Source organism: Erithacus rubecula (assembly GCF_903797595.1).
Source record: "Erithacus rubecula genome assembly, chromosome: 11".
NCBI classification, from domain to species: domain Eukaryota; kingdom Metazoa; phylum Chordata; class Aves; order Passeriformes; family Muscicapidae; genus Erithacus; species Erithacus rubecula.
Genome location: NC_136663.1, coordinates 15,214,257 through 15,226,301, shown reverse-complemented (window position 1 = coordinate 15,226,301; position 12,045 = coordinate 15,214,257). Strand labels below are relative to the sequence as shown.

Sequence of the window (12,045 nt, the reverse complement as noted above, 5' to 3'; positions counted from 1 at the left end):
AATAGTCATTCAGACTGAGGTTTTCCCAAGAAGGATGTTGGTGGCCTAATTTGAGATAACAGCTGTGATGTTGGTATATGACACTTCAGGAGGTGGCTTCTGTTCGATAATATTTCTTCATGATTTCACAGTATTTGTATTCTGCTTAGTACAGATCTCTGGGAGACCCCCAAATATCAACTGCATGACATGAAAAGTCATTTGTTGGCATTAATAACATGCTGTTAAAACTGTTTTATGGATCAAATATAGAGAAAAATCTGACAAAACACTGTGTGTTGATCTTGTGTTTAGCAAGAAGAGATGGTACTAAGAGAGCAGTTTAGATATATATGCCCTCTAGATTTCAGTAACTTACTGAGCTAATGGATTTAATAAAGAGTAAATGCATGGTTTTTTTCACACTTTTGCTTAGACATTGTATAAGAAAACAGAAAGGTTAATGGTGAAATGTGTTTACCTTTTATTCTAACTCTTCCTGGATCTCCCTTCTCTCCTTTTTCCCCATGCTGTCCAGCAAAACCAGGAGTCCCCTTATCATTGACAAAGAAAAGAGTTGTCTCTTATTTCCAGCAAGGAATCAAAGTGGGAATTTAAGGGAAAATTAGATATCTATCTCTTGCATGGTTTCCCAAAAAAAAAAAAAAAAAAAAAAAAAAAAAAGACCAATTAAAGTCCAATTAAAAGGACACACTTGTCTCTTTTGATGGTCAAAAAGACGTGTGTGAATGGCACGTGGCCCTTCCAGCCTAACTCTGCCACATGCACAGATACACAACTGCAAGAAATTGTAATGCTGGAAGCACTGGGCCCATGGCTTCACAGAGGTGGGACTGCAAACATAAGAATATCAAGAGACAAATGAGTCATTAACTCTTCCCACTACAGATTTCAACCCACAATCCACTGAGGAAGGGAATCTCTGGAGGGTGATGTCTGCTGGATAAGACTGTCCTTCCAGAAGGGAACACAGCATGAGGTAAGTGATGCTTTTTTTTCTAAATGAAAACTCAAAAAGCCACCAATAAAAAAATTCATCTGGTTAGGTACATTATATTCTTAGATGAATATATGGCTCAACAGGTTTAGAGGGGAAAAGAAAAACTTTTCTATATTTTTATGCTGATTTTTGCTTTCAGCTATCCAAGTAGGGTGCAATTTTCATGTCATCATTGGTTAAGGTCTGATCTTGCAATAGTACATGTGGATCAATACACTTAACCATGTGAAATTTACACACAAGTAAAAGGCCACTAAGGTACAAAAACTGGTGTATTACTCAGGCAGCTTCCTCTGTTACTCAAGATCTTTCCCTTAAAAATAGGTGGAGCAAAAACAATTTAGAATGTGATTGACAATTTAAAATCAGGCAACAGACTTCTAAAAAACAATGTATCTGAAACTAGAAGTGACTATTTGTTACAATGTCCAGATCTTCAAGTGGGCAGTGATGAGTTATTAGTGTCTGAAAAGAAAATGGAATATTTGGAAAGAAAAGAGAGCAGAAAAATGGTCCATTAAACCAAAGCACTTCTGAATCGAAGTGAATTATTTTCTTCCAAAGTGATTACTTTGTCCTTGCTTCTCAATTTAGTAACCTAAAAACAGCAAAGCTCAGGAGAAGGCTTCAAGCCTTGCTTTGGAGCCATAAGGGCTAAAACATACTCTCAAAAGTAACAAAAACATCAGAATATCACATACACCATTCAGGTAATAGAATTCCAAGAAAAGAAAAGAGCAAATGTAAACCTTGTAATGAAATGGTTGGAACGTGAATGAGAGCCCTTCCACCTCCTTCTCTCAGACTCACAATGGATTTGTTTGCTTTTTTTTCTTTTGAAAAAATACACTCTGGAAATTTTAAAGTAATTTCTTCTGTGAATAAACAGTTCTGCTATTAAAACAAACACAGATCTCAAAAAATAAAACCCAACCAAGAACAACAAAAAAGGCACAAAAACCTTCTAAACATACCCCTCAAAACAACTCAAAAACATAACCATAATGCAACAGTTTTAAAGCAGGGTATATCTACCCATTTTTTCAAAGAAAACCCTCTCACATACAAGAGAGTGTATAAAAAAACACATTATTTTCAGCATCATTTTGGTATGCAGCATCCTGGATGTACATTCCATGTATCAGACCAGAAAAAGCAGATCAAAATCACAGCAAAGACAATAAATTATCATATAGAGTATTCCTAAAGCAGTTAGATGAAGTGGTGGTTTGAATTATTGCTCACTCTGGGGACCAAGATAAACTATATGAAGCACATTAAAGAAAGTAAGTCTGCTCCCAAAGGTAAAAGCTTGTTTCCCAAGACTATATTAAGCTAAAGTAGATAAAAGTTCCAGATAGTTTTGCAGGGCATTTTCTCCACCATTCTGCTTAAATGCCTCCTGAGCTGAGAGGTAACTTGATGTTTACTGAAGCTCATGAAAACTACTCACAGGGAGCCCTGGCAGTCCCACTGCACCGGACGAGCCTGGGTCGCCCTTTTCCCCGTGTCTTCCAGGGTATCCCATTTGTCCTTTCCGTCCTTGAGCACCTGCAGGTCCTTGCACACCACGGGGACCAGGAGGACCAGCACTGCATGAGCAGAAGCCTTGACTTCCTACATGAAAGTGTCAAAATTACATTGAAACACTAGCAAAATTAATACACAAAGAGCAATGCTGCCCTTTTTCTTTTCTGCTGCATAGTGCACAAACCGTTCTATCTCATGTTATCTCACCTGGAGAGGATTATCAGTCTGCCTTTACAGTGCTGAGTATCTCTGCACTAACAGTACTCTGCTGACTCAGAAGCCCCAGTTCCAACAGTGCAACTCTGTATTTTGATGGGCCTCATTCTCCAAGTTACCATGAATTTCTTGCACATTTAGATTTGACACTCCTGGCAAAGATTTCATACTCAAATTGTTGCTATCCAGCCAACTTACCCTTCTCTCCTTTTGCACCTTTTCTTCCTGGAAGGCCTATCTGACCTTTTGCTCCAGGTTCTCCAGGAATCCCTCTGTCAGTACAGATTACACCTTTGAAAAAACAAATTTTCCAGCCAGTATAAATCAGGTTCACAGCTTACCATGTGTCCTCCTCTCCCTTCTCTCGTTATTCTCACATGAAAAGTTAGAGATCTTAGTAAATGCTTTACAAGTTGTTGCTTATAGATTATACTGCAACAGACAGTTTGGCTTGAGTTGATGTTGGCATTTTGCTTCTCATTGTCACTGCTATTTTTTTCTACTTAGAACTTGGTTTGGGTTTCTTCCTCAGTATTTTTTTAACTTCAAGTAGTATACTCTTAATAGGATTTTAATATGTGTGTTACTTCTCTGTGTTTAAATCACTCCAAAAACTATGAAAATTTGAAATCTCACTGATCAGTAGCTAATAGGAAATACATGTTTTCAACATCTCATGTAAACTTTGAAATAGCTGTCAAAATTCACTTTTTATTTCTCTTTATTTGTAACACCAACAAAAGCAATGGATCAATTAATCTGCAGAATTATATTCTTGTTATATAAATTTCTATTGAACCTACTGGGTAGTCCAGGTAAGCCTTGTCTTCCTGGCTGCCCTGGTGGGCCTGGTGGTCCAGGAAATCCTGGTCTTCCTGGGATTAATTCACCTGTTCCAGGCAAACCAGGGTCCCCTTGAAAACCTTGAGGTCCTGGTGCCCCACTTACTCCTGGTAGGCCAGGAAGACCTGAAAAAAAAAGAAAGGTAAACAGCCCATACAGCATTAATGTGAGATGTCAAGGAGGAAACTCCAGACCATTCAGGACTGTCTTGAAAAACAGCTTCTATGTAACTAATGCTTGAATCCAAATCCTTAGGTTTTTCAAGATGCACAAGAAAATAGGTTTCTGCTGTAGACCTTCAAATGCTGCTCTTCCTTGTTCCCTCCATTATTTCTTTTCCCAGTTACTCCAGCTCCTCACACAGAGCAAAGCCATCCTCAGCACAGCCCTTTACATCTTTTTGAAATGGAGAACATTTCAGATGTTCCAGATACAATTATACCATGGGTTTACTATGGTAGTTACCATTCTCCTTAGTCTTCTGTCTTTCTGGTCATTCCTAATGTTCTGCTTGGATCATTTTGTTTCTTTTTCTGGCTATTAAGTGCTGAGTCAATATTTTTACTGAACAGTCTTTACAGTTGGTGCCTTTCATGAAGCAAGAACAAAGAACAGTTTTCTTTCTTTCTGGTGTATAGCTCACATTTATGTTCTAGTTCTCTTACTTGCTCCATCATATCCTGGTCTTCCTAGAAGGCCTGAAGGACCAATTGGTCCAACTGACCCCATTTCACCAACAGGACCTGGAAATCCAGGATCTCCACGTGGACCTAGAGAGAATTACAGACACATGTGAGCTGAACACCTTATGGAATTGACATCTTATATCTAAATTAAACTGCAACCAAAATTATAATTTGGAAACTACACAAGAGTAAAATTATTTATGAGGTATTTTAAAATGTGTAACAATTAAATTTTAAGGTGGGAGGATTTGGTTACTTTTTTATGGATTCCAGCCCATTTCATAAGCACTTTTTTAACTCTTCATCACTTTGTAGAAGTATCGTTGTGCTGTATGTTAAAAAATGCTGATAAAAATATTTGCCCAAAATAAACACATGTAGCATTTAAAATAAATATGGATTTCATGTTATATACTTTGGCAGTACAAACAGGGAGGTCATTTCAGGATCACCTTAGTTGAAATTATCTAGATTTTTTAAAGTATATTTTCAAAATTGTGACAAATAATGAAAATTTAAAATTGTAATTACATAGTGATTAGGAAAACCTGAATCAGATGTAACTAGCTTCCTTAAATTGGAAAGAGGAAATATTGGCAGTAGTTCTGTTCTCTATTGTGCTAAAGTCCTCTTTTTCTGAAGATTGTATCCATTCACACATCATTCACATGATTAAATGTTACTTGAGGTATTAAGCATGGGGTTGTTTGTTGTATGGGCTGGAAACTACGGAATTCTGTGGAAAAAATTAAATTTATTTTAGGATTAACATCCCTCTTTAATGGGGATGTTCTGCTGAACTGGGGCTTTTTTGTAACTTACTTCTGTGATCACATGAAATTTCTAGTGCTGCACTAGAAATACAATTTATAATGACTTCTCAATTGAAATGTTTCCACAATACAAACTCTCCAAGTATTAGATGCAAAAGCACAACCTTGTAGGCAGCAGACCTGGCTGTTCCCCACTGCTTCCTGCTATGAAATAAGAATTTCCACACATCTTTTTACTGATTGGATGAGTAAGATGGGGATAAAGGGAGCTGGGACATTAAAACTCAACCTCAGGTTTAGGGAGGAAGATAATAAATTGACAGGTATTTTGTTGGACTAGTCCCAGGACTTTGCCCCTGCTACGCAACAGGAAGCTTGACTGTAGTCTAGAATCTGTGTGCTGTGGCAATACTGAAAACAGGAATCCTTAATTACAGTGGGAAGGCAAGTTTTATTTGCTGTCCAATTACCAGCATGAGCATATTTTTCATAGATTTTTTGTAGATATGCTTAGGTCCAAACACGAGAGTCCTTCAGATCTAGTTGTGACTGCATGCATGAAGATCTTGCACACAAACATTTAATTTGACACTTGTATGTTTAAAGTAGTTCCAGGAAGATCAGTGAGACAAACAAACACAAAAACATGGCCAAACCCACAAATACAGCCTGTGGCCATTAGGAATGTTTTAGGATTCTGTCCCCTGCATCCTTAGTGACCACTTTCACACCCTTAGCAAAACAGGTCCTGCACTTCATACAGCACAAAGACTAGTCAAAAATAGATACAACCTTTAATAGAAGGGAGTGGAGTTCCAACTGCTCCAGGAGGACCTGGGGGCCCTTTCTCTCCTGGATCCCCCTGTAAGAGTCCAATAGTTAATTCTGTAATATACAAATATATGGTGTACTAGAATGTAATTGAATATTTCAGCAATGGGGTGGTATGTAAGGATTTGACCCACACCACCCAGGAAACTTGATTTTGACACTTTATAGCATTTAAAATCAAGCAAAAATATTTAAAATAATCATTATCTTTCTAGGATGCCAGTGGCTAAACAGAAATATACCCATCATACATATCTATTTGACTCTTCAGAACATGTGACTGTTGTATTTGATTTCATTAATTTTTTGTAAATAAGACTCAACTAGAGTAAATCAGTATCCATTCAATTGAGATATTTTAACAACCAATCTGTAATTAAAATTACAAAAATTCTATATCAGAATTAGGAAACTACTTCTATGACAGATAAGCATAAAGAAAAACAGTTTCATAGTCTAACTGCTATTATCAATGGTAAGAGAGACTCAAAGCTCTAAGACAGCTGTATTAGGGAAACATAAAAGTGCTTACTAATGGTGAGGAAAATTACTTCTTCTTGGAGGATTTCTAAATTAACTTGTATTTTGTTGCTTAGAATTGCAAGTGAAGGGGACTTTAGGGAAGACTTTTATGTGGCAAATTGTATTAGACCTTTTGCTTTGTAGATTAGAAATCAGCTTTCCTTTTTCAGCAAATTGGAACTGAGAAAACAAGAATGTCAATGTGGGAACTGCATAGTGAGGCTGCATTCCCAGGACTGAATCCCAGGCCTGTTTAGGACACAGACAAGGAGAACTGGGACTGCAAAACTGGATGCCCATTCTTACCCAAGTGAAAACAAGGCCTCTATGCCTCTTTCTTGTTTGGTTTTTTTTTTTTTTTTTGGTTTGTTTGTTTTTAATGGTGTCTCTACAGTAATCAGACAGTTCTGCAACTGACTGCTGCCCTCTTCATCTCTAGCCTATTTCCTTTGACTGTATCTTGCACAATGAAAAAATATCCTTGTGTCATCTTTGGTTCTTTTAAACATGATCATAAACTTGTCTTCCCTAATGACACAAGGAGCCTTTTGTGTGGCAGGAAAAAAAAAACCTAGCATTTTCCTTCCTCTGATAAATTTAGAAAGTATTTTGAGTTTTAAAATTAATTCAACGATGAAAAAAGATGAACAATGAAAACAGAATTCCCACTCTCACATGCACCAGCTAGGAATGACTTTTACATTGCTATTAACTACTATGGTGATGAGTAACTATAACTGCCATGAAAATAGCAAATCTTTAAAGAAATTATGACTATATGAAGGGAAATGATCTGACAAGTGGGTACATTTGAGAGGGAATATTGGCACAGAGGGGTGAGGGGTGTGAATATGTGGTCACTTTTTACCTGTATGCCTGGATAGCCAGGTTGTCCAGGAAAACCAGCAAATCCTGTTTCACCCTGGAAGGGATCACATAAATACAATTTGATTAATCTGTTAAGACCCAGTAAGGCAGTCATACATACTGTCATGTTATAGTTGTGTCCACAGCTTGTTTCAGAGAATTCACTGGGTTTGCACAGGAGGTGGTTTTTCACAGACTCCTGTGTTGGTAAATTCACAGCATGTATTGGCAGGTTATTCAGACAGTGCTCAGCAGATTCAGTGAAGCTGGGCACAGAATTAGCTGGAATACATACCAGCAGACTCTGATAGACTGCTTAATACAGCTGAAATTGGTTTGTTGCCTGCTGAATGACTCTCTTAAACTACTGCATGGAAAGCAACTGCACATCAGCTCTCTTCTCTTTTTATAATTTTCTAATATACTCATCAAGCCAGCACTCAAACTCTTTAGATAGGTAGGAGTGATAAAGTGACAAGTAGTTTTGCAGATAAAACAGTCACCTGGAACATAACTCTAGAGTAGAGGCAAATATTTATACATTAATGTGATTTATGTACCTCTACCTTAACTAGAGTTGGGCAAGATATAGATCTATATACCTACATCTATTGCTCTTCATTCCAGTAAGATGTTGTAAGTAGCCAAGTAAAATTCAGCAGACTTAGCATCACTGGAATTTCTGGAACCAGAAACTTGAACAAAACATGCATGCACCACAAAATTACACAAAAAGTGTCAACATAAAACACAAAGTTAACATGCTGCATAACTTTTTTGTTATGCTGTATGTGTGTCCCACTGACTTTTCCTCCTACTTGCAACTTCAGATTCCATTAGGAAATTTCAGCCAAATTTCAAAAAGTGGCAGAAATTCAAAGACACAGAGTTCATACAGCTTCTGTGGCAACAGGTAACAGAAGAGAAAAGAAGGAATGCAGTCTGAGCTGTGAAATATGTGGAAATTCTAAATCTGCACAAATCCACAGAAAACAAAATCTCACTGATCCCACTGTTCAGGGAGCTGCTTATACTTTCTGCCTTCATACCTTCATTCCAGGAAAACCTGCAAGTCCATAAGAACCAGGATGACCCTAATAAAAGCAAGTAGACTGTAAGCTGAAACAGTAAAATCTTATTTAAAATTAAACCTATCCATAACTGCTGATAGTTAATGTTACATAGATAAATATTACTTGGGGTATCTTACAAAAACTTTCCAAAGCTTTTGAAAATAGTTTCTGTGAGAAATGGACAAGAATTAGAACTACAGATCAAAGCAAGCCAGTCAGGTTTTCACTTAATATTTTTACCATATTGCATCAAGCACAGTAGTGGAATACTGCTCCATTTTAACACTGTTAGGCAAATCAAGCACAGATAAAGTTGCTGTAAAAAACTGCCATCAACACATAAGGAGAACATTAAAATTATTGTGTTAATACTGTGCTATTCCAGAGCAGCTTTGTGCTGGTCTAAATATTTAGAGGATAACCCTAGAGATTTTCTTTATTTCCAAGGAAAGTCTGTATGAGCTTATGTTTAAGTCTGAGACAGGATAAGTCCCAGGGCAAGTCTCCTAAATATTCAATACATAAAGCATGACAGATTAGTTTAAAAAAATCCTTAAAGTCTTTCTTGAAATTGCAAATTTAAACTGCCTAATTATAGTGAATTTTTGATATAATTTATTGTGCAACTTTCTTACCCGCAGTCCAGGGAATCCAGGAAGGCCTTTCTCACCCTTTTCTCCTCTCCCAAGTATGCCCTAGAGGAGTCAAAATACTTTTTTTAACAAAGATGCTCAGTGAAGTGTACCATAAATTTCAATTTTTGTGCATGTTTATTAAACGATGTATACATTACATCAATGGATCTTGTTTCATTCGCAAGGCTCAGTCACTGGAGCTGACTTCACACAGCACTGCCTAAGTAGCTCCACTTACTTGAGGAACCTGCTCTGGTCTCTTCTCTAAGCTTCACATTATTCCAGCATTTGAATTTGTTGTTTTCTGTTTTGTTTTTTAAGTTCTGGACATCATTTGAGCTGTTTCAGTTGATTTCCCTGTTCCTGCTTATGACTAACAGTACATGTATTATCATCTACACAGACAACTAGTACTGGAGCATGCATATAAAGCCCATCTTTTTCAATGTAAATCTGATAGAAAAAAATTTAGCTTTGTTCTCTTTTCCATTGCCAAGTAACAGTGGTCTTTTTATGATGGAAAATGAACTTCTGAAAAAGTGATGAGCTTACAACTCAGAAATATGATGTTTGTGCTTCTCATTTCTTCTCTTCTGCTACAAAGCTAAATAAGTTTTTAACATAATCTAGAGTTACCCTTTTATCTCCCATTATCCTCTGTTTGTCAGAGATTTGTCAGCTTCCTGCCTATGGATTTTCCTCTTCTGGCACTCAATGTTTAAATTGATCATGTTGACAGAAAGAAAAGAAAATGTAGAATAGGCAGTCAAGAACAACTCTTTCTCCAAACAGGTGACTCTGCCTACTCTACCCCTGAGGATATCCACAATGTCAAGTTAAAGTCTTTCCTCAACCTTCTGTGGTAATCATCATGCCCCATAAAAAACACATTCAGATAATCTCTCTTTCTCTTCTGGAGGAAAAATAATCTGTACTTGTATTTTCTTTATAGTTCCAATCCATTACATCAACAGCCCAACTGGCAACAACGACTTTTTGCTACCAGGCAACACTCAATAGGTATGTATAAAACAGACTCAGAGAGATTTTCCAAAGGGTTTTGAAATATTTTTGCTTTCACACTGATTTAGCTGGTGATTAAATTTCACAGCAAAAAATGCTGTGCTTTAGAAGTTTAACATAATAACCACAGAAGGATTTTGCCAGCACCATGGGAAAAAAAAAAGTTCCATTACTTACTTTGGGTCCACGTGGCCCTCTGTATCCTGTTACCCCAGGTAATCCTTTTTGGCCCTACATATAAAAGGAAAGTTTTTGTGCATATTAATATGAAGGATATGCCTATGTGCTGGTTAACTTTTTAAAATCCTACTCTGCATTAGAAGTGTTAAATAATAGCTTTTTAAACGACTGGGTGTGTTTCTTTCCAACCCAAACCATTCCATGATTCTGTGATAAAACTTCCAATAAAAGTTGACAACAAAATTGCACAGTTAAAAAGAGTGCCCTAGAAGAGTTAGTGTTAGTTCAAAACTGTAGATTAGAGTACAGTTGCTAGTGATATGCAAAATTTAAAGTATCAGTGAAGAGCCACAAAGAGATTCAATAGCACAGTAATAAAATTTGCCAAAATGCCTGAAATATGATTTGCCAATGTCAAAAAGTGAAGAAAACCAAAGCAAGGGCAGTATATCTTTTCTGCATCAAGACAGTCTTCCCTCTAGAACATGAACTAAAGTACACATGGGGTATTCTCTCCTGAAAGTTTGTAGGAAAGATGCTGAAAACAGGATTCTGCTGCAGCCGGTGGTTTCTTACAGAAAGATAGGTTTGTCTAATGCCATCCTTGTAAAAATTACATCATAGGATTGTACTTGCCAAATTAAGCACTGTTAAATATGATGACAAATTAGCACCTTTTGTCCTTTGAACAAGTGAGCTCCAGGAGGTCCAACTAACAGTGGTGACCCAGGTGGCCCAGGCAGTCCGATATCGCCCTGTGGAAGCCAAAGTAACAGCAGAGATGCTCCATGGAGTATTTCATTGAAACTCAGCTTGTTTTCCTGTTGTAAAACAGCACTACATATTTCTGTACTCACTGAAAATGTGTTAATTACCTGCAGATAAAGGTTTGCACTGAGATCTGTAAGCCTCTTTACCATCTGCCCAGAAGAGTAAGATTGGCAATCTAACCTCCTATTCTCCTGAATCATTAAATAACATGTTATGGCTAAGGAAATAAATTATAACGCCTGGCTCCTGCTCCAAATCTGCTGTGGAGACAGTAATTACAGGACTGTCAAATCTCTTATGTGTACATAGAGCCTCTCATGTTCTAGATCAAAGCCTTTGGGCACAAGACTTTGTGAATGTGAAATGAAATTATTGATTTGCTATGGAAACTTGCATGTGTTAGACACTTGCACAAATTCTAAGAACTGATTGGACCAATTAATGGAAAAAATATCAAATAATCCACATTGGTTCTATACATCCTGAATATGCTAATATAGGTAGAGACTGGTAGAGGAGCTATTATTATGTGCTTCTCACACATTTTCCTTGACATCTGTCCTGCACTTAGCAAGAGATGAAATTCAGGATCTGATCTGGTCCAGCCCCTGTCATTAAGTAATCACAAACACTGTTGTGATTACCTAGGCAGTGTCTGTTCAGAATGCATACAAATGCAAAGTAACTGCTGCTTTTCAAAATCTTCAGAATGTGCTTCTTCTTGCATGCAGCTCACTGAAGGAATCACTTCTGCTCAGAATTAATTGAGTCAATAACTTCTTCTGTTCTAACATGATTAGCAGGAGACAAAGCCACAAATGAACAGGTTCTAGGGAACCTAACAAGACTCTATTATTCTTCTAACTCTACAGCAATAATATATTTAATATTACTTGTTTTCTTACCGGCTCCCCCTTTTGTCCATCTACTCCAATGCCTGGATTTCCCTAATTGATAAAAAATGTACACAGTTTCAGCATGATTAGAAAATACTAGCATTAGAGTTTAATTAAGTAACTCTTTTGAAAAACTTGATAAAAAATAAACATAAGGAACATTTCAAATAGTTGTATAAATTATTATTCCACTAACAGC

At 37.0% G+C, this 12,045-nt stretch overlaps 1 protein-coding gene across 1 annotated transcript in view; it reads right to left on the bottom strand.

The window, feature by feature from the left end:
• The window catches only part of COL4A4 (collagen type IV alpha 4 chain), a 58,948-nt gene that overhangs the window by 25,699 nt on the left and 21,204 nt on the right, over positions 1 to 12,045 (bottom strand). The window contains exons 12-23 of the mRNA XM_079315601.1: positions 11,856 to 11,897; positions 10,854 to 10,934; positions 10,177 to 10,230; positions 8,977 to 9,036; positions 8,318 to 8,362; positions 7,270 to 7,323; positions 5,841 to 5,910; positions 4,255 to 4,359; positions 3,550 to 3,714; positions 2,945 to 3,037; positions 2,454 to 2,617; positions 461 to 533 (exon numbers count right to left, since the gene is read on the bottom strand). Coding sequence (XP_079171727.1) covers positions 461 to 533; positions 2,454 to 2,617; positions 2,945 to 3,037; positions 3,550 to 3,714; positions 4,255 to 4,359; positions 5,841 to 5,910; positions 7,270 to 7,323; positions 8,318 to 8,362; positions 8,977 to 9,036; positions 10,177 to 10,230; positions 10,854 to 10,934; positions 11,856 to 11,897 — 1,006 coding nt within the window. The remainder of the gene's footprint in view (positions 1 to 460; positions 534 to 2,453; positions 2,618 to 2,944; positions 3,038 to 3,549; positions 3,715 to 4,254; positions 4,360 to 5,840; positions 5,911 to 7,269; positions 7,324 to 8,317; positions 8,363 to 8,976; positions 9,037 to 10,176; positions 10,231 to 10,853; positions 10,935 to 11,855; positions 11,898 to 12,045) is intronic.